Source organism: Podarcis melisellensis, assembly GCF_964234715.1.
Source record: "Podarcis melisellensis genome assembly, chromosome: 4".
Lineage (NCBI taxonomy): Eukaryota > Metazoa > Chordata > Lepidosauria > Squamata > Lacertidae > Podarcis > Podarcis melisellensis.
Window position 1 is genome coordinate 77,484,752 of NC_138531.1, and position 21,830 is coordinate 77,506,581.

General features: G+C 41.2%; 1 protein-coding gene across 1 annotated transcript in view; it reads right to left on the minus strand.

The window, feature by feature from the left end:
• Positions 1–1,010: 1,010 nt before the first annotated feature.
• PDS5B (PDS5 cohesin associated factor B) overlaps positions 1,011–21,830 on the minus strand; it is a 64,463-nt gene continuing 43,643 nt past the window's right edge. Inside the window, exons 19-35 of the mRNA XM_081909295.1 lie at positions 21,559–21,719; positions 20,402–20,525; positions 19,829–19,987; positions 19,302–19,370; positions 17,241–17,377; positions 15,290–15,413; positions 14,913–15,117; positions 14,065–14,179; positions 13,591–13,723; positions 11,991–12,110; positions 11,268–11,330; positions 10,314–10,459; positions 7,280–7,379; positions 5,733–6,175; positions 5,538–5,639; positions 4,741–4,879; positions 1,011–3,604 (exon numbers count right to left, since the gene is read on the minus strand). Of these exons, the coding sequence (XP_081765421.1) occupies positions 3,569–3,604; positions 4,741–4,879; positions 5,538–5,639; positions 5,733–6,175; positions 7,280–7,379; positions 10,314–10,459; positions 11,268–11,330; positions 11,991–12,110; positions 13,591–13,723; positions 14,065–14,179; positions 14,913–15,117; positions 15,290–15,413; positions 17,241–17,377; positions 19,302–19,370; positions 19,829–19,987; positions 20,402–20,525; positions 21,559–21,719 (2,376 nt within the window). The 3' untranslated portion in view covers positions 1,011–3,568. The remainder of the gene's footprint in view (positions 3,605–4,740; positions 4,880–5,537; positions 5,640–5,732; positions 6,176–7,279; positions 7,380–10,313; positions 10,460–11,267; positions 11,331–11,990; positions 12,111–13,590; positions 13,724–14,064; positions 14,180–14,912; positions 15,118–15,289; positions 15,414–17,240; positions 17,378–19,301; positions 19,371–19,828; positions 19,988–20,401; positions 20,526–21,558; positions 21,720–21,830) is intronic.

Here is a 21,830-nt window from a genome sequence, read left to right on the forward strand (position 1 = left end):
CCCGGAAGTAGTACCTCAGGTTAAGAATTTTACCTCAGGATGAGAACAGAAATCACACGGCAGCGAGAGGCTCCGTTAGCTAAAGTGGTACCTCAGGTTAAGAACGGTTTCAGGACCTCCGGAACAAATTAAGTTCATAACCAGAGGTACCACTGTAAAGCCACATTAGTTAAAAGACAACCTTAACTCTGTGTGGCCGCCTCCAAAAAAAATCACTAAAACCACAAAGAAAAGTTGTATCCTTTCTCCCACTGTGACTATGCATACCTTCTAATGGGTCCTTACCACTGCACCTTCCTGGTTTAATATGAGCTGACCTCTGTACTGACAGCAGGCATTTCTGGTGACTAAAATGGTAGTAATCTCCCAGACTTCAGATGGCCGTGACAAAGAGATCTAAAAGAGAAGGGTTGTATTTGCCTTGAGATGAGTTCACCTCTTTTCTGGTACCCCTTGCCATGTTACTATGATTGGGTCCTCTGGCCACTGTTATCCTCTGTTGCACTTCCAACTGTGTCTCTCCCCTCAGGTCAACAACAATACTCTAAATTTGCAAGATCAGGAGCGATAGTCAGCTGGGATTTGCAAGACATTGTGATGCCAACCCAGACTAGCCCCTGAACAGCCCTCAGGAAACCACAAGGCAAAATCGGTGAGAAATTCACTATTTAATTAGAAGCCTAGAACTGATGAAAAAGTGTGTGTGTTCATCCCCCTGCCTTGCCCCCCCCCCCATAACAGAGATTGAAATTGTAATCTAAACGTATCTAGCATAACTGCATTTTTAGGAACTGATGCAGAGAAAAGTATTAGGAAAAACCTTTGGAAGTTGTTTGAAGAGTTTTGCCTTTTTTTAAAAAAAAAAGTACAGAGAGAGCGAGAAATCACTGTTTCCAGTTGCACTGCAGCAAGAAAATGGTATCTTTTAAAATGGATTAGTATGATTGGCTGCAGACTGTTGCAATATAACTTACTGTAATCATAATAATTTCATACTTGAACTTGTAACAGGGAGTTCAATTTGACTGTTTAATGTTATACAGTACATACTATAAACTGAACATAATTGAAGAGCACGCTAACTGAATCTTAGCGTATAGTCTCTTTATACATTATTTTACTGCAGCTACTGTATGCAGATCTCAAAGTGTTAGTACATAAGATATTCATTATACGTGTATGAGGAGGATAAAACCTAAAAGGTTTATAAACATTGTCATCTGCACCTGTTTTCCCAATTACATATTAAAATGCAAGAAATGAACATTTAAACTGCAAAACTATAGATTAAATTTAAACATTGGCATTTTATGATTAACTGATGTGCAGCAATATTAATGGAAATATGACCAAACTATGTCCATGCAAATAAATCTTCAACAGTCTGCAAGTAGTTTCAATATCTGTTCCATACTTTGTATAAAATGGTCTTAAGATATATACTCCGTAAATGTTGTCAGTGCAATATTGTCAGTGAAGAAAATGCGGTGCTAACCTCCTTTTCCCACCCCCCTAGGATATAAAAACTCTCATTTGCACTGCTAAACTTTGTGAACCACTGAGGTTACTTTGTGCTAGGGAAGTTTCTAAGTGAAGTCATCTGAGCTACCTTCAGCTAATGTTTTCAGACAGCTGTTTACCCAGAACTACGGGCATAAAAATATAGGACAGCTGAAGAACAGTAATTACTAGCTAAAAGAGCCACTACAAAAAGCACTTAATCAGAACAGCTTGATCAACACAAACTGTCTGGCTTTGTCTATTGCTGCTGCTGAATAATAATACAAATCAATACAAATTATATAATAAAAAAAGCTTAGAAAAAAGTTGAATCACCTCTGAAAAATATACTTGCAAACATGTTTGCTAACTACCATGATGTCTCACATCCCTTCCCCAGCATATACTTCCTTGGAATTATAACTTAAAAGGATGCCTTTTGTTAATTTTATGACAATGTCCCATTATTCCATGAGATAAAATATTAATAAGTTAAAATTAGATTCTTTTACATTTACTGCTAGTAAGCAGGAGGAAAACAGCATGTTAAAACTATAAAGTGTGCTTGGCTAAGCATAAATAGTAACCTATACATTTTGGTTCAAAGACAGTTTGTAAAACTGAATACAGGACAATGCCTTAAGGAGTTTTCCCCTAGTTGTTCTTTTCTTTTCTTTTACTTTTTTGTAATTTTACTCCAGAAACAAAGTTCAATCACTTTAAGGTAGGACATAAAGTGATGCTTCATACAGATTTTGAATACCCTGACTGGAATATTCTGCAGCTGATCATTCAAATGAAAACACGGCCCTCCTAAGTCCCACCCCCTAACTGCCCATAACCTCACTCACAAAAATAAAAATTTTGGTTAACAAAGAAGAAAGTACAATAAACTCTTGGTAGAACGTTCTTCTCATGAGGCAAGGTAGCATATCCTACAGCCAGATAAGACTTAAAAAATTACATTGCAATTTCATTACATTTTTCTCATAAACATGCAACTCACTGTGAAATACAAAACACTTGGCTCTGAAGAAAGAACAGCTTTATAAAGACAGACTGCATCAATAAAATTTTCTTTCCGATTTTTACATGGTTATAAAACCTGCTTTTTCACTAAAGTTCAGGTACCAGGTTTCATATTATAATGTAATAATTTGCTCTTTGCGAACATAATGTTCAAGAGGAAATATACACATTGACATACTAGACTATTAAAAATTCAGTTACAGAATTTTATTGATACAGCAGATTAAACCAATAAGGAAAAATAAGGGGATAGGATTTCATTACATTATTTATTAACACATAAAAAATTAACATATTAAATCTTCTTCTTTTTTTAATGCTCAATGCCACGAGAGGTCCAGGAGTCTGGAATCAATACTGAGGTGCATAAAATGAATCGACTTTCACAAATCTGCATCTGGCTGTATTATTTTATCCCACATCATTCAAAATCAATTTGGCACCTTCGAAGACAGATGGGTGCCAAAGGTAAACACTGGATTAGATACATAAAGATAAAGAGATCATGTATTTCCTTTTTCAAGCAAATAGTGTCAGAAGTGTCACTATTTCTCAAGCTGATAATTTGTTCACAGTTAAATGCCAATAAAAATAAAAATACAGACACTGACAGATATTGCTTGATATCCATTCTAACTCCCCCCCCCCAACCCTCCCTTTTTCGAAATAAACATATCTAACAAACAGTCTGGTACTGTCAGGTTTAAAGCCGCTGTAAAAGCTATACAAGCACTTTAGAAGTCAGAAACATTTCTTTTTTAAAAAAAGGATTATTTACAGGTGGTTTCTTTACTCCATGTGTTTATATAGCCAGTGCACATTACACTTCACAAGAACCCACAGTTAATGATATTAACATTTGTGTGGCTTATGCTTGTGACTTAGGAACTCCAAATGCAAGGGCGGGAAACAAAAGATTGGTCTAACTTCCTTCAGCAACCCCACTCTGAGCACCAACAGCTTCCTTCAGCCTGAAACTATGCATAATAAGAGCATTCTTCAAAAAGACTTCACTCCAAAGGCTGGGAACGTGGATTGTTCATCGCCTTTCCCTTTTGGATGTCCTCCGGCTCACCTGAGGGAAAAACACCAGATGAAGAGTTATAGGCTGTAATCCAGAAAAGAGATCTGTCTAGCTAAACAGGCTTCCACACGACTCACCACCTGCTCCATCAAGAACCAAAAGCAGAAATGGGACGCACAACCCAAATTCATCTTAAATTGTGCAGCTGGGTGGCCAATGGCTCCTTATCAACCCTGGTTTGTACTTCCAGCTACCTTTTAAAACAGGCATAGGCGAACTCGGCCCGCCAGATGTTTTTTTTTGGACTACAATTCCCATCATCCCTGACCACTGGTGCTGTTAGCTAGGGATGATGGGAGATGGGAGTTGTAGTCCCAAAATATCTGGAGGGCTGAGTTTGCCTATGCCTGTTTTAAAATAACCTTTTAAAAGTATGATTTAGATATAGGAGAAAAGAACCATTACTACATGAAAATGTTCTGCTCCCTGAAAAGACGATGGGTCTAATGCCAAAAAACTAGGGCTGCCATTCATCCGTCAAATGGCATCCGGACGGAATTTTCGAAAATGGCAGGCCATATCAGAAGAGTTGTTTTATTTCATGAATTTCCTAAAACAGAACTTCCCGGGGGGGGGGGGGGTAGGAGAGATTTTGCAAAAAAAAAAAAAGCTCAACAACATTTGTGTCCGGATTTTCACTTTTTGAAATATGGCAACCCTAAAAAAACTTGTTCCATTCATTTATTTCAGAGGGGTATCATGAAAGAGTTGATTTCAATGGGACTAGGCAGAATCAGGAAGATGGTGAGGCTTACTAGTAATATATCATGTAATGAGTGCTTATTTGAATTAAGACATTGGATCACATTAAGCACAGTTAACTTAGATTCCCACTGTGCTCACTTCTCTTGTAGTGTGGCATGTAAATGATTGGCCTACCCCACAATAAAACCCATTCATTTCACTTCCCACAGTAAATGTAGGTACAGAAGGTGTCTCTTTGCTGAAGATCAAACTTTAAGACATGTGATTATCAAATGATGTTAAAACAGGCAGGCAAGCAAGCCATTGTTTGTTTCTGTACCTCTTGAAACATTTGTAGCTATATGTAATAAAATAATTCAAACCGAGGGGAAATGAAATGAACAGATTTAATAGGTAGCTGCAATACACAAACATTTGCTTACTCTGACTGTAGAAACTTCCTCTTCCTCCATTGTTACTTCTTGGGGAATGTCCTGAACAGGGGAACTACTTTGAAATACATCCATCTCTTCAGTTGATTCATTTTCTTTACTTGCTGTTTGCTTTGACCGTCCAGCTCTTCTAAAATGGCAAACCACAAATCAAGTGTATTAATCGAGGAGTGTTAAGCACAGGTCATCACAGCATTTAAGCAAAACTGAACTTATTTCCCATAAGCCCTTACAGTGCATACATGTTCAAAGGTTGCTGCAAAACTCTGGAGGGACATTAAGAGCACTGCCCAGCAAGTTAACAATTTTGGCGGAATTATCTGAGGTATCAAAATTTTAAAACTAAATTTAATGTAAGGTAAAGGTAAAGGTACCCCTGCCCGTACGGGCCAGTCTTGACAGACTCTGGGGTTGTGCGCCCATCTCACTTAAGAGGCCAGGGGCCAGCGCTGTCCGGAGACACTTCCGGGTCACGTGGCCAGCTTGACATCGCTGCTCTGGCGAGCCAGAGCCGCACACGGAAACGCCATTTACCTTCCCGCTGGTAAGCGGTCCCTATTTATCTACTTGCACCCGGAGGTGCTTTCGAACTGCTAGGTTGGCAGGCACTGGGACCGAGCAGCGGGAGCGCACCCCGCCGCAGGGATTCGAACCGCCGACCTTTCGATCGGCAAGTCCTAGGCGCTGAGGCTTTAACCCACAGCGCCACCTGCGTCCCCTATTTAATGTACCCCATATTAATGTACCCCAATTTAATGTACCCCATATTAAATTCACCTCACACTCACCCTTTTTTCTGCTGCGACGGTGGTGTTTTTGGTGGTCTCCCTCGCCTTTTCTGTGGTGTGGATTGGTTCGATTCAGCTGTACTTATTTCAGATGATTCAGACCTGTTTGGGAAGCATATCTCAAAGTTACACAGCAGATTTAGAATTAAAAGACGTTGGGAGTTAGAAAGCGGATATCAAAAGAGGGGGGAATACCTCTGTTGTGCTTTCCTTGGCGTCTTGTACTGCCGACCTTTTGGCTTCTGCTCGATATTTTGCCTTTCTTCTTCCTCCTCCTCCTCTTCCTCCTCCTCTTCTTCCTCTACAGGTTTTACTGGTGTGGCTTTTTTCCTACCTCTTTTAGGAGCCTTTACTACTGGCTCTTCCTTTTGCGTAGCAGCCTTGGGAGGGCGCCCTCTTCTCCCCTTCTTTGGTGGGCTATTTTGCTCATCTTCACTTTCTAGCACATCTTCCTTTAGTCTCTTTTCCTCTGACCACTGAGGTTCCTCAGACTCTGAAATGGCCGCTGCTCTCTTTCTCCCACGCTGACCACTCCTAAGTTTTGGTTCTTGTCCTAGTTTATTCAGGTCGTCTATACCCAATTTTTCTTCTGAGTCTGTAATGATTTTCTTCCTTCCTCTGGGCTTTTCCAGATCTGACTAAGGAACAAAGAGAAAATTACTTCTCCCATCAAATATCTTCAAGATTCTACTTCGGAAAACAGATTCAAGATCAAGTGACGCCCTCCTAAAATGGGTTGCAGGGTTTTATCCTTTTAACTTAAAATCTTATCTCTTAACCTTTTTGGCTTTACAGTCATACCTCGGTTTGAAGTAGCTTCATGTTAAGTATTTTCGGGTTGCGCTCCACAGTGACCCAGAAGTAACGGGGCGCATCACTTCCGGTTTTCGCCGCTTGCGCATGTGCAGATGGTCAAAATGACGTCACACACATGCGCGCAAGCGGCGAATTGCAACCCACGCACGCACAGACGCGGGTTGCATTCTCTTCAGGATGCGAACAGGGCTCTGGAACGGATCTCGTTCGGATCCAGAGGTACCACTGTATTGTGAGAGCACATAATCTGAGGGGGAGGGGGTTAAAAGCAAGGTTAAAGTGAGTTGGGGGAGGAGTTAATAGCCTGCAGCAGTTCTACTTAGCTGCCTGCAATCTCCGGGAGTTCATGACCAGGACATGTAAAAGGGGCATTTTCAATGTATTGGTGAAAGAGACTGAAGAGAGTGAGATTGTGACTTTTGGATTAAGGCTGGTTGCTGAGGCTTGATTATGGGTTGTTTGTGTCTCTTTGTGGGTGTGGCAAAGCACATGATCTGAGGGAAGGGGTAAGACCTGGAGTGCTGTCTCATGGTGTATGTAGGACCAAGAGACATGGGCGGCAAGGGAGCTGCTGCAGTGACTTGCAACACCTGTGCATGTTTGTCTTCCTGCCTGAGAATGTGCAAAACCAAACCTGCAGCAACTGTAACCTATGGAACCTAATCAACTTTGCATCTTCTTAGTTCATGTTGTCCCCAGACTGGTGCCCTCCAGATGTGGTTGACTCCTACTTCCACCCTTGCTAACCACTGGCCATGTGGACAGGCATTGACCAGAGTTGGGGCTTCAAAAGCAAATGTGCTAATTTTCAAAAGCTGGTGCCATTTTAAATTTTCAATGAGATTTTCAAGTGTATTCTTTTCTTTTCTTTATGTTTAGATACCCAGTGGAGGGGGGAAACCACAATACACTTAATTCATCCTTACAATTTCAGAATCATCTCTCTTGTCATTCTTCTTTCCAGGCAAAGGCGAAGCCATTGTATAGTCTTCATTTTCGCTGTGGTCCATTTCAGTACTATCAAGTCTATAACACACATATTCAAAGACTTTTTAGAAATATAATTAATTCTGCCACTTCTGACTTAGTATCAAATTAACAATGGCTTCAGGAAAAGGCCCGAAGCAACAAACTATTCTTAATGGATTTTTAGATAAATTTCTATTAGCCTCCAACATAAATTTATCATCTATTACGACAGATATACCTGCATATTTCAAGAATACCGGGGGTGGGAGGACAGGTGCTATCCCATAAATATACTATGTCTCTTGAAGACCTAGCAGGCAGAAAGTCTACCCTCAGTGCACTGTTGTCCCGAAATACACTTTTTCCCAAAGGAAGGAATGGCATCCATTCACTTAAAAGGAAGACAATAAAGGGGTACATTCACTGGGGACTAAAACCTGATCCAAGTGACCCCAATGCATGGGGAGTAGCCGGGGGGGCAGCTGCCCCTCCCAAATCAATAAAAATCAATACTAATCTGAGGTTTTGCCCCCCCCCATGAAAATCCTGGCTATGCCCATGAGAGGAACAGGAATACCCCTCTCAAGTAGGGAAAAATAGCTTCCCTTTTGTTCCATTTCAACTCAAAGGAAGTCACTGAAAAAGAATCCCTATCCATACATCAGCTTTTTTCATAGGGTGCCTTTCTTACTATACAGTAGAATTGTAATGATGCCGGCACACTGCAGCACGATGGCAGAGAAGCTGGTGGGCAGTCCAGGCAACTAGGGTGGGTGGTGGGTAATCCAGGGGAGATGTAGAGGAACAGCCAGGACAGCTCATGGCAAATCTCCAGGAATCACCCTGCTCTGTCGCTGCTGTGCGCCTCCTGCCAATGCCACCACTGCAGCCTCAGTAGCATCAGACCAGGATGGTTGCTGGGGAGCTGCTACACCCAACCCTTCTGTTCCTTTGTGCCTTGCCTGAGCCATGGCTCACTTGAGCCGGGGGGGGGGGGGACAGTTCAATCGAGCAGGTGGACAAGCAAGGCCAGGAAGGGGGAGCAAACCTGTGGCAGACAATGATGGCAGGCGAGGGGAAATAAAGGAGCTTATTTTTCTCCTTCCTGTTGTTGTGGAAATCTCAAGGAACAAGCCTGCAGGCTTCTCCACTTCTCCCACCAGGGGCAGCAGCCCCCATTGCACCTGTGCTTTGTCTGTCAGCACTGGCTAACTCCAGCAACAAAAGATTTCACTTCTGTACTTTCTGTGTTGCCATTTCAGTAAAGAGCTCTGCAGTTCTGTTCCACCCCACCCAACCGGTAAGAAAAATAATGGCAATCTCATATAGCAAGCAAGGGAGCATGTAGGATTCTGCCTTTATGAAGGACCCCATGCCCAACAATGTCTCTCCGGTATGGAAGTAGCAGAGGGAATGGCAGGGTCTCAGTAGGAGAGAACATTCTTTGCACCGGGAAGGCCCCAGGTTCAAAACCCTGAGAGGCACTGCCAGTCATAAGTCAATGTTACATCTGCGTAAGACCAAAGATACAAGAGTTCTGTGAAATTATTATTATGGAGCACTTTCTCTTGGTACAGTGGTGCCTCGCAAGACGAAATTAATTCGTTCCGCAAGTTTTTTCGTCTTGCGAGTTTTTCGTCTTGCGAAGCACGGTTTCCCATAGGAATGCATTGAAAATCAATCAATGCGTTCCTATGGAAACCGCCTCCAGACCAGGTCCGGGGACAGTCTGTCCCCCAACCTCTTCTGAAGGCTGGGGGGGGGGACAAGGGCTTTTCTTCCCACCCCCAGCATTTTAAAAAACCCCGGGACAGCAGAGGACTTCTCTGCTGTCCCAGGGTTTTTTAAAATGCTGGCGGGCGGCAGCGAAGGCTTCAAAAGCCGTCCGGGAAAGACTTTTGCCCCCCGCCGGCCTTCAGAAGAGGTCCAGGACCTCTTCTGAAGGCCGGCGGGGGGCAAAAGTTTTTGCTCCCCCCCGCCTGCCTTCAAAAGCCGTCCAGGATAGCGGGAAGCGCTTCCCTGCTATCCCGGACCGCTTTTAAAATGCTGGCGGTGGGGAGCAAAGCCTTTTGGCCCCCGCCGGCCTTCCTGGACCTCTTCTGAAGGCCGGGGGGAGAAGGCTTTGCTCCCCACCGCCAGCATTTAAAAGAGGTCCCCGGAGATTTCCCTATGGGCTTTCTTCTTGCAAAGCAAGCCCATAGGGAAATTTGTCTTGCGACGCAACTCGCAAACGGAAAACTCTTTCGTCTTGCCGGTTTCCCGTCTTGCGAGGCATTCGTCTTGCGGGGCACCACTGTACATGGTAACTGAAATTCTCATGTTGTTTAGCACATCACTATCCTAAGGAATGTTAGGCTGAAATACAGCAACTTCAGCTTAACTGAAGCCACACAATATAGGTAACGGCAAAATTTAGACCAGGTTTCTTCAAACTCGGCCCTCCAGATGTTTTGGGACTACAACTCCCATGATCCCTAGCTACCAGGACCAGTGGTTAGGGATGAAGGTCGATTGTAGTCTCAAAACATCTGGAGGGCCGAGGTTGAGGAAGCCTGGTTTAGACCTAAGCAAAAACCTGCTTCAAATTTTAAAAAAATGAAAGTAGCTTAACATACAATTCTGTAACTTGGCATGCTTTCGAGTATTATTGTTATATTATCCTGGTAGGCCAAGCTGTATCAAGAATGTCAACGTTGATTGATAGATTCATTTCATTCATTTAACAGATGTGTCAGGCAATGATGGCAGCATATGGCTGTCACAGAAATGACATAGCAGGCTCAAAGAAATAGATTAGATTGCCCAACTGTGGCTATCTGAAGATCCAATTGCCAATTTGGCTGCACATTTTGTTGCATCAAATACAAAAAAATGACACTCCTCTGGAAGTTAACACTAGAATACCACTAAATAATACCAGTATAAGGGAAAGTTTAATATAAGGTTTATGTATTAACTACTGACAAGCTAATTGCTTTGCTGTGTACCCACCTTCCCTTGATTCTTCCCGGAGAGGATGGATTTGAATTACTGCTGGCGTTGCTTACGGTTTCCATTCGTGAAGATTTGGATTGAGACTGCTTGCCAGCTGACGAAAGAGGCTTATTAACTGCTCCAAGAACGTTGGCAGCTTTGGGCTGGTGGAGGGGGGAAAGCAAATTCTCAGTTTCAGCTTATTATTTTTAGTATTAGGAATATCCGTCTCTCAGGTAACAAACCAATCTTCAAACCTGCAGTTTACGGTAGACAATCCCAGAGCCTAACATATACAGCTTGAAAAATTAAGTTTCAAGACAAGACAAAAGGCTAGACAAAAGTTGCAGTTTTTACTCCTAAGGAGTTGTAGTCTTGCGCCCATAACATCTTCCACAAGCAAAGTCAGACATATTGCGGCCACAGTCATCCATGCCCTGCTCTCAAGACTTGTTCACTGCAGTACACTGGAAACGTCTATTAATTCAGAATAGGTTGCTAATTGGAAATAGGGACTAGGGAACGCATCTTGCCCGTTTTAAGACCAGGTGGTTGCCAATCACCTTTCGGGAACAATTCAAATTCTACCTGGCTGCCTGAAGGACAACTTTGGTCACATGTACCTGCCTGTGCATTGAAATCACTACTGTAGGGCCTTCTCCTGATGCTCCCCCCAAAAAATTAGGTGGGATGTGGCACCGCATTCTGAAATGCTCCCCCAAAGGTAACTTGTCTGGTTTGTTCTCTTTGTTTTCCAGCACTAGACAAATAACTTTATTATATTTTCTAGGCATTTTTAAAAGCCAGCTTCCTGGTACTCATGTGTGTTTCATCTAAAAACCACCATTCTAATCTGCAGGGTTTCTTCTTCTTCTTCTTCTTTTTACAAAAACCTCATTTAATAAAAAGGGGGGAGTGAGACAAATAAGTTTAATTTGGTGCAATACTAAGTAGGTATATACAAAAGCCCACCTTTCCTGGCGTGAAAAATGATTTCATTTCTGGAGGCAGATAGTTTTTGGTATTACTGAAATTCTGCAAAGAGAAACAAAACTAATTAGTAGAAATATTTCAATAGCAGTTTAGTCAGTATTCTTGGTTGGCTCTTGGGAGCCACACTAGTAAAAAAGCTTTATTTTTATAGGTATCAGAACAGATTTTTTATTCAATATTATGATCACGGTAGCAGATAAATTTAATGAAAAACAGCCAGTTTCCCAGCAGCACTTTATAAAGACTGAATACCCTGTGTTGTACACAATATTATGGAGTAGAATTTATTAATCTTTCAAGTCTATAAAATTGAGAGTCCTCCAGATACTATGTTGTTTTGTTACCATAGAACAGTGGTTCTCAACCTGTGGGTCCCCAGATGGGACTACAACTCCCATCATTCCTAGCCAGCATGACCAGTGGTCAGGGATGATGGGAGTTGTAGTCCAACAACATCTGGGAACTCACAGGTTGATAACCACTGCCATAGTACAAAACAGCTCCCCTTTGTAATAAGTTGCACTTACCATGAAATGTTATTCTGGTCAGCAAAGAGTGGAGCACGCAGGTAAGTCTTCACTCCTCTTCTGGAAAGCAGGGTCAAAACTTTTGTTCATGCCTTCCAGAAGAGCTAGCCCATACCTATAGGCTTCACTTCCCAATTCAACAAGGAAAGGTCCCAATCCACAAGCCAAATTTTACCTTGTCTGGTTGAGTGAAATACCGAGCTGGAAGTACAGGGTCTTTGGGCGATTCCAAACTATATGTTGTGCTCTTTGATATTATGATGTTCATTGCTATATCACACACCGTGTAAAGTTTCTGGGGAAGGGAAAGAAAGTGATTTTGAACACTATTAGAAAACATCCTAAATTATAACACAAAAGGTCTTGAAAGGGTCAAACTTACGAGAATTATTGTTTGAGACAGTCAAGATATCTAGAGTGCTATAACTAAAGCAAGTTTTGTATGTAAAAGCTCATATATATTTTGTAACACCATCAATCTACACGAGGGAGATGAATATTGCAGCGCATGACATAATGTCACCTCTCTGTTCAGCATATGAATGCCTGCAAATATGGAATCCAGATTATCTGAGGGTTAAAATGGTCCAGCCCCCCATTTCAGTTCAATGAAAAATGGAAGCAACCTTCAGTATAAGAGGAAAGAAGAATACAAAGTTCATTTTATCCTGAAAGAACACACTGCCCAATATGTTCCACCTTTTACAGCACTTTAACTGGTGTGTCGGGATTCACTAGTGAGTCACAGCCTGATCCAAGTGGATCACAGCACAAGCAGAGCAACCATGTAAATATATGGTAAAGGATTAAGAAATGGGGTCCCCAATTGCTTGTTTGGGGTTAAAGTGGGACCTGGATCTGAAAAACCTGAAGACACCTGTTTTACAGCACAGCCCTTATGAGGAATATAAAATACATTTTTTAAAAAAACTAACAACATTTATAAAGCAGCGGCTTAAGAACCTCTTATACATTTGCCAAGCACAATTCAAGCAGATCAGCTGGGATGTTCATGAACATCCTATGATATGATAAAGGGCTGTTTCTTTGGATTTTTAGAGTCAAGACTGATTTTTGAACAACATATCTCACAGAGAAGCACAGCTGATAAGAAGAAGCAGCAGCAGCAGCAGCCCTGTGTTGGGCAAAAAGATTCCTGCAGTGCAGGGGTTTGGACTAGATGACCCTTGTGGGTCTATGATTCTCTCTATGATTATAATAAATTCCTACAATTATAGAAAGAATGACAGAGCAAGAATAAAGGGTTGCATTTATCTTACAACAATCTTGGGAGAGCCAGTGCCTATTGTTGAGTCAAGTTGGAACCTGTTAAAGAAACTTCCCCAAGGAATCAGAAGCTATCAATGAGTTGCATGAATCTGACTTGTGACCCACTGGTTCATAGACTTCACACTTATTTGAATGGGTTTACTTGTATGTGTTCATGTTGTTGATATGTTTTATTTGTATAACATAGATACTAATTAAATCTATTTATTGCGCATGAACATCCTAGATAATCACAGCTGCTCAGCCAACCTTCACAAAAAGCTTAATTCCTAATAATATAGTACTCTTGAAACAGGGCAGGCACTGTGCAAGTGTCTAAAAATCATAATAGAGTAACTGATATCTCTCTCTCTCTCTCTCTCTCTCTCTCTCTCTCACACACACACACACACACACACACAAAATTCAATTATCCTAATTCCTGGGATGGAGACATGTTAGGTCTAAAACTATTTGCAGCATCCAAATATTTTAATTCAACTTACTTCATTCATTTTTGGGTCATCGGGTCCTTGAGCATCTTTTGTCTGTTTAATGTTTTCTACCATTTTTCTGATAAATGCATGGCTATTATTTTCATTTTTAGACATCAATATTTCTAATATGAACCAAAGACACCTAAAAGAAAAATTCTTTATTAAATATACAACTGTCAGAAAACACAACCATATACTCTGCAAAAGTGCATGGTCATCTGTCATGGATGCTTTAGCTTAATTTCCTGCATTGCAGTGGGTTGGACTAAATAACCCTTGAAGTCCCTACTAACTTTACAATTCAATGATTCTCTATTCACAATGGTTAAAAATAATTAACTGATTTCTCTAGTCTGGGAAAAGAGAGAATTGAAAAAGCAATTTCCTTAGCGAAACTAATACAAACTACAAATCAGCATATGAAAACAGACGGACACATACTATCAATTGTATAAGTTATCTGATCTTTTTGGAAAGTCTTACTCTTTAATATCTTTCAGTTGTTCGATATCTTGAACTTTGACATAATCGGGATCATGAGCCAGAAGATGGATAGTATATGGAACAACATACTCTGGTAAAAGCGACAAGAGTTTTTCTGAAAGTGTAAAATTGAGGGGGAAATAGTAAGGTTTAGACTGCTTCATAATAGCGATCAAAGAATATTCAATTTATATAGATTCCAATACAAATCATTTTCAATCTCATGCAAATACACCCACAAAGACAAGTGCATATATGCGAGGGGCCAGAAGATTCCAACTTCTGAATGAAGGCTTTAAAAAGTTGCAGCCCTAAACCTAGAAATAACTGAGAGGCAACGACATCAATATTGCGCAAAAGGCAACTTTGGTCAGAAACCTTGCTCCTGCACATACACAGCTGAAGCTTCCAGGAAATTTAAGGAGAAGAAGGAGAAGGAGAAGGAGAAGAAGAAGGAGTAGTAGTAGTAGTAGTATAGTAGTTTGGATTTGATATCCCGCTTTATCACTATCCTAAGGAGTCTCAAAGCGGCTAACATTCAGCTTTCCCTTCCTCCACAACAAACACTCTGTGAGGTGAGTGAGGCTGAGAGACGTCAGAGAAGTGTGACTGGCCCAAGGTCACCCAGCAGCTGCATGTGGAGGAGTGGGGAAACGAACCTGTTTCACCAGATTACGAGACTACCGCTCTTAACCACTACCCCACACTGGCTCTCACTGGCTTTAAGGGCAGCCCCACATACAGCACAGGACAGTAACCTAATCTAGAAATGATTAGGCCGGGCCTGTGTCATTGTGACCATCAGAATACCCTTTGCAAACTTCTGCTTATTCCATTTCATTTCTTACCGCTAACTGCTGCATGCTGCTTCAGATATTCCCTTCTCACATTGATGTTTTTCACAAGGCACTGTCTCGCATGCGCTCTTCTCTCTTTTACGGGGTCTTTTGCACACAGTGCACATATCGCCATATACTCTAGTGGCAACCGTAGCCTTGCTAGACCTTTATGAAGTTTCTGAGCAAATGCTTGTCTAACCTGGTAACATTCATCCTGGGGGGAAAAAAAAGATGTTATACAACAATGACTTGTTCCCTATATGCTCACCTTTTCTTAGAAGTCCAACGTACTTTGCTGCACACGTTAACACTGTAAAATTTTGACTGTGTCAAGCTATGTATAATTAGCATGCAAATGCCCAGCACTGCCCTTCTGTTTAACTTACATTAATAGCTAATGCACACAGCTGGTACTGTTCTAACGTAATGATTTCGTGGTAACAAGGCTCCTGGGCTAGCTTCACAATAGCACTCGCAGCAGCTAGCCTCAGACGAGACATATCAGGTTTGCTGAAAAATAAGAAACGGAATATGAACTAATTAGGATAATAACCATTAGATTATTGTGCAAAGGCTCTTCATGCTTGGCTCGCATTTGTTTTCTCACAACCCCCATTATGCGTAACCCGAAAGGCAGGAAGGCTCACCTGTCAAGATCACATGATCTGCCTTCTCAGCGTGGCAGTATTCAAACAACCATAGCTCAGCTTATAAAGCAGAGACGAGCGCTGGCCTTCACATATCACCACCAGTAGTTTATTTGGATGCCACTTTGGATGCCAAATTTGTGTCCAAAGCGGCTCACAGCATCTCACACTTATTTCACTAACGTGGTTGTTGCAGCTTTGTGCATTTGGCCGGGAAGTAATTAATTCAATAGGAAGTGGGTGGGGCAGGCCAAAAGATGGGGGCAGCAGGGGGTCTGGGCACAGAAAGTCCCCCACCTTCTCTTCCTTTCAATGCCAAGAGCAGCACCAGCAGCCTCTGGAAGGAGCCAATCAGCAGCATGGAAAACCCAGCACAAGGAGACCCAGATATATAAGCGAGTTTGAGGGCTTAACAAAAAAAAAGTTTGTGGGTTTGCAGGGAGAGAAGCAGCAGGAGTCTAAGAAGGAGAAGCAGCAGCAGCAGCAGCTAGAAGAGGATTGAGGAAGGCTAAGGGGAGGAGGGCAAGTGAAGCTGCAGGGAGGGTGTGATAGGTCACTTGCCAAGACCTCATTAAGTAAGCTTAACAACCAGATCTCAGGAGGTGGAGAGAGTTCTGGGGGATCGTGCTAGCTTTACACAATTTTGCTTATGTGCAGAATGGCCAGGAATGTAACCTTCACGAGCTACCTGTATTAACAATTTTTAAATTATATATTAAAGCAATTAATTGCATAAATAAATACAACTTTTTTAAAAAAGAAATACAAATAAGCTAACCTAATTTAAAAGCTGAAACTAATAAAAATAATAGCAGCAGAAAAATAAAAGATTTCCATTTGAATGTTCCAGATGATTCAACTGTATCCAATAGCTTGGATCCGAGACTCAAACTTTAAAAATCCAAAGGCCTCTTCATGCAGCTGTTTCACTCCTCCCTTTCCCGTGAGCCACAATTAATCCAGGAAGTCTTCTGTTAATCATTGAACGGGAAACTATGGTTGCCAAGCTCTGGGACATGCCAGGCTACTCAACCATGGTTTGACATTGGTTTAATCATGGCCTGGGTTGTTCCAAAGCTCAGACAAAACATAAAATAATGACTGATTAGAGACTTTTTGGGTTAACTTGTGATTTGCAGAGAAGTGAGGGGCAAAGGGGCTGTGTGCATGGTAAAAAGACCTTCTGCATATCTTAGCTTAACAAGCTGAGATATAACTGGGCCAATTTCAAACTATAAAAATTGCGACCTAAACTTGTTTGCTTTCCTCTTTCCTTCCATTTTCCTTTGGTGCACAGTGTATTAGACTGCAAGTCTGTGGGCAGAGACGGTCTTATCTTCTGATTTCTACACAATGTTTAGCAAACTTTATGTGCTTTGAAAGTGATAAAGGACAACAACAAAAAATCCTTAAGAAGAAAGAAAAACTGATAGCGTCTACTACAGCTTCAAGAACTTGGAATCCACAACCACATGTGCAAGTAAACAGAGGGGCCAGTTGGCAGTTTAATAACATCAATTACTTGTTTAAACACTACCACCCTCCATGTTGACCACATATGTGCAGCAGCACACAGCAGCATTCTGTTTCGCAGGCATATCACTGGATCAGTGTTATAACATGTTTCCACTTTCTATGCCAGCTGAAATAAATTACCCCCAAACTAGGTTTCAATCCATTATTTATATACCTAATTTTCCCCTGTTCTGTCAGGTCTCCATCACTGTGCAATATTGTTGATAACAACCTCAGGGTAGAAGTTCCTGATTTACTGAGGTTGTTCTTCATTCCTATCAACCATCGAACCATCATCTTGATGGCCTGGATCTGAAACAAATATGACAAACAGCAGAGGCAAATTATAACAAATACAGTAGATCAATATAATGTCTCTGTAATTACATAGCAGGACACTTTTCTAAAAATGCTGTTCGTTAAAAAAAAAAAAGCTTTATAGGAAACCGCATAATCTGGTGAATGGGAGAAAACACACACACACACACACACACACACACACACACAATCTCCATCCCACCAAAAGCAGCTTAGAAGCTAATTCACATCAAGTTGTGGCTCTTCTCCTTTTTGAGTAAGTTGCTCCTTCCTCTCACCTTGCTGTTCCACTGACTACTGAAGATAAAGGTAAAGGTAAAGGGACCCCTGACCATTATGTCCAGTCATGACCGACTCTGGGGTTGCGACGCTCATCTCGCTTTATTGGCCGAGGGAGCTGGCGTACAGCTTCCAGGTCATGTGGCCAGCATGACCAAGCCGCTTCTGGCGAACCAGAGCAGTGCACGGAAATGCCGTTTACCTTCCCGCCAGAGCAGTACCTATTTATCTACTTGCACTTTGACGTGCTTTCGAACTGCTAGGTTGGCAGGAGCAGGGACCGAGCAACGGGAGCTCACCCCATCGCGGGGATTCGAACCGCCGACCTTCTGATCGGCACGTCCTAGGCTCTGTGGTTTAACCCACAGCGCCACCCACGTCCCTGACTACTGAAGATAGTAGACTATAAAGCTGTTTCCAAGTTCTAATCAGATCCAGCCAGCATGGTCAATGGTTGGTGATCAGTGCAGAATTTGCTTTTGTGCCTTTGCTAAGTTTGCAGGCCTTCCTGACCAAGTTGCCCTACTTCGAAGCACACACCATATTTGAAAGGTCAACCAAGAATGGCTTCTGTGGCAGTTACCTGTTCTCTACCACCCTAGTGAGTGTCTTGCTGTTGTTCTTCCAGCCATAAGAAAAAAACCTGCCCTACCAGAGAGGCAGAAGTCATTAAACACAACATGTATTTAGTGACTGTGTGGTAGGCCTCGAAGAGAAGTAAAATGGTACATAGAGAATGACTGACAGGACTAAGGAAGAATCACAAAGCCTGATAAAGTAGGAAAGACAGGGGACAAAATGCAAAGGCAAGAAAAAATGTAATGCTATATTTAATTAGGAACTGGACTTCCAAGTTACTGGAGTTTCATGGATTCTTCATGGACCATAACAATTCCATGATATAAAAACAACTGTAAATCCATATTTAGGCTCTTCGGAGACAAATGAACACAAAATGGGGGAAAGAGTGGATCTCCCACACTAAGCAGTCAATTATATCACTATTTCCCAAAGATCTGAAGAATCTGAAGAAGTGTGCATGCACACGAAAGCTCATACCAATAACAAACTTAGTTGGTCTCTAAGGTGCTACTGGAAGGAATTTTTTTGTTTTGACTACGGCAGACCAACACGGCTACCTACCTGTATCCCAAAGATCTGTCATTGAGCACAGATAATGGTATACAGCACTAGGTGATGCCACTGTTAAAGCAGCAAATTTCTGTATACACCCAAGACAGGCTAGGAATGCATAGCTATTCACATACAGATAAACCTTCAAAAGCTGACATTTAGGTGGGTTTGTAGTATCAATTGCTCTCACATAGTAACCTTTTTTTTCTAAACAGAGGACAACTAGCATCCTTTGTATAAGGTGAAGCCAAAGATTAAGACCACCACTACTGAGAAAGTAGCTACAAGGAAGTAGTTATATTCGTATCTGATTAGAAGCTTTAAAGCCTCGGCTATCTAACTGTAAAATGTATGGTGTCCACAATTTAATAAATAGCGACATCCATTTGTGTGTGAGATGGTTATTTTAACAAATAATACTGAAAGTAAAAGTAGCACTGTAGACAAATAAAAAAAGATGTGATAGGAAGATAATTATGTAAACACAAGTATTTAAGTGACTCACCTTTGCAAGTGTCTCAGGAGAAACCTCTTCATCCGGCACCCAGAGCTTAGTTGTCTTTTTACCTGGCATCTGAATAAGATTATATGATTTATTTCATATACAATATTCAGAGAAGACCACTGTTATTTCTCTACTTCATCTTAATATACAGCTTCTGTATAGATATATATTATATTATTCTTATGAACCAAACCAGGAATACAGGACTGGCATACACCAATTTAACCATGTAAGCTAAATAGATTTTTCTTTTACCAACAAAAATCACAAACTCGGAAGGCATGGATTATAGTTGCAGCAATGCTAAACCATCGCTTGTTTTAGCCATGGTATGTTGAGTAAGTTAGGATCCTGCACACCTAATGCTGGCTTGTTTTCTCTTGTGGAAAAAATGCTGTATATATGTTCATGTTTGCAAGGAAAAACATGTTCTGTGACCCCATTATTTTAAGTAGTACTTTATTTTCCCTGTTTCTGAATTTCTTGCTGTAAAAAATAAAGTTATGAGTAAAAAAAAAAGTTCTTACCCTGTCATTCATTAACAAGTCTTTAACAATAAAGGTGGCCACCAAGGACTTTAATGGGGCAGCAAACTGATCAGGTGCCAACAAGGCTATGTGGCCAATGGAAACCAGAGGTGTAATCAGGTGTTCAAGGTTGGTTGGATCTAGACTCTTATGCAGTGGCTAAAAAATAAATACAGCCATTAAGTATTAATAATTATTAATGAAAGTAAACTTAATTGACATACCCTTAATTAGCAGTCTTTTGAACTAAGTTAAAAATAATCACTTTTGTTCAGAACACAGAAACACAGGAAACTGCCTTATATTGAGTCAGAACTTTGGTCCATGTAGTTCAGTTCATCCAAACCCAGAAGGGTCTCCAGGCAAGGAAGATGTCCTACCAGGGAGCTATAGCTCTTCCCCAAACAAACAGAACAAGGAATGGAACCAAATGTTCTTCAAGAAGCATATTTTAACTCCACACATAACTGCAATATTTTCGGGTATCAAGCATTTAGTTATGGCAGTTTCCCAGAAAAATACAAATCCGCTCTAAAATTCCCCTCCCCCCACCAAGAAACCCCCCCCCATTACCTCAAAAATCTGTGCAAATTGGGTTTCTTTACTGGAAAATATTGCATGGATGCAGTGAATAGCATACTTGGCCTGGCGAGGCGGTCCTTTCTTAGCTTTATGATGCAAAACTGGAAGCAAAGCACTAAAAATAAAAAGGTTTTTTTTATTAATGTATATCTGTCACATTTCCTTTGTTTGCTTTAAATAGATATCAATGTAGCAGTCAAAATGTTTTCTCCCCCCCCTTTTTTTGCAAAGTGGAGGGGGAGAAACACGAAAGCTATATTCAAGTACTTAATTTTTCTTCCACAGTAGTCTGAAAAAAAACAGGTCTTCCCTGAATGCAGAGAGCAAGCCCACCAAGCCAAAATCCTTAGGGTCTGAAAGTCTGTGGTTATCATTTTGAAGATCCCTGGATGTATTTTCAGTCTCTCAGGATAATTGGAGCACCGAAATACTTGTCTCGTTTGTATTAAAATCTATGACTTTCCTTTCTATTTTTATTTTTTTTACTTTAAGCAATATGAGGAGCATTTCTCTCAGCACTATGCTAAGGAAAACCGAACAATGCAGGCCTCAAGTTGACTGCGAAAAATAAAAGTCAACCAATTTCAACAGAAATACATCATCTCCAGCTGTGTCCTGGCAACTATCATCAGCAGAGCTTGCTTTGTTTTAACATAATGGCCTGGTTCTCAGATAAAATTAAACCACAGTTAACATAAACTATGTTTTAACATGAATGAGAAGCATGCTGTTGTGCCCTGCTCAAAAAGTCCACACTTGGCTTATTTCCTGATCCAGTCCTGCCACGTCAGGCAGGAAACAAGCCCGTCTGATTTGTCGTTTATATGCGAACCCAGGCTCATACTTTGTTTCGCTTCAAACAAACTACAATTACAAGCCAAGGTTTGCTCCTTGCTTATTGTTTATGAATTTTTGGGGAGAGAAATAAACCACGATCCCAGATTCATATATAACACAAGCCAGACTTTGGCTTGTTTCTGTTCCAGGGTGGTGACAGCACCTTGTTATTTAGTGGAAGCAACAGGTGCAACCCGACGTCATCAAAATTAAGTGTTTCATTACTGACTTCCCTAAGAGCTAAATTCTGCCCAAGAATTCTAAAACTGTAATTTAATATGGACGGCCTAAAGGTACTGTATTTAACTCACGATCTGATGTGTGGGAAATCCTCTTCAATTTTGCCCCCCGTGTTCTTGAAAATTTGCAGTGCAGCTTCCGCCACCTTTTCATCATCCATTTTCAGACAAGCCAGGAGGGATTCAAAAGTTTCAGCTGAATGGAATGAGATAGGGTGTGTAAACGAAAGCACCTGCAAAGTAAGCAATATGGTTCTTTTAAAGTTTATTCTCACAACACCCCCATACAAACCAAACCATTATATTACTGTATTTACTCAGCTCAATTATTAAGTAATCTTTTA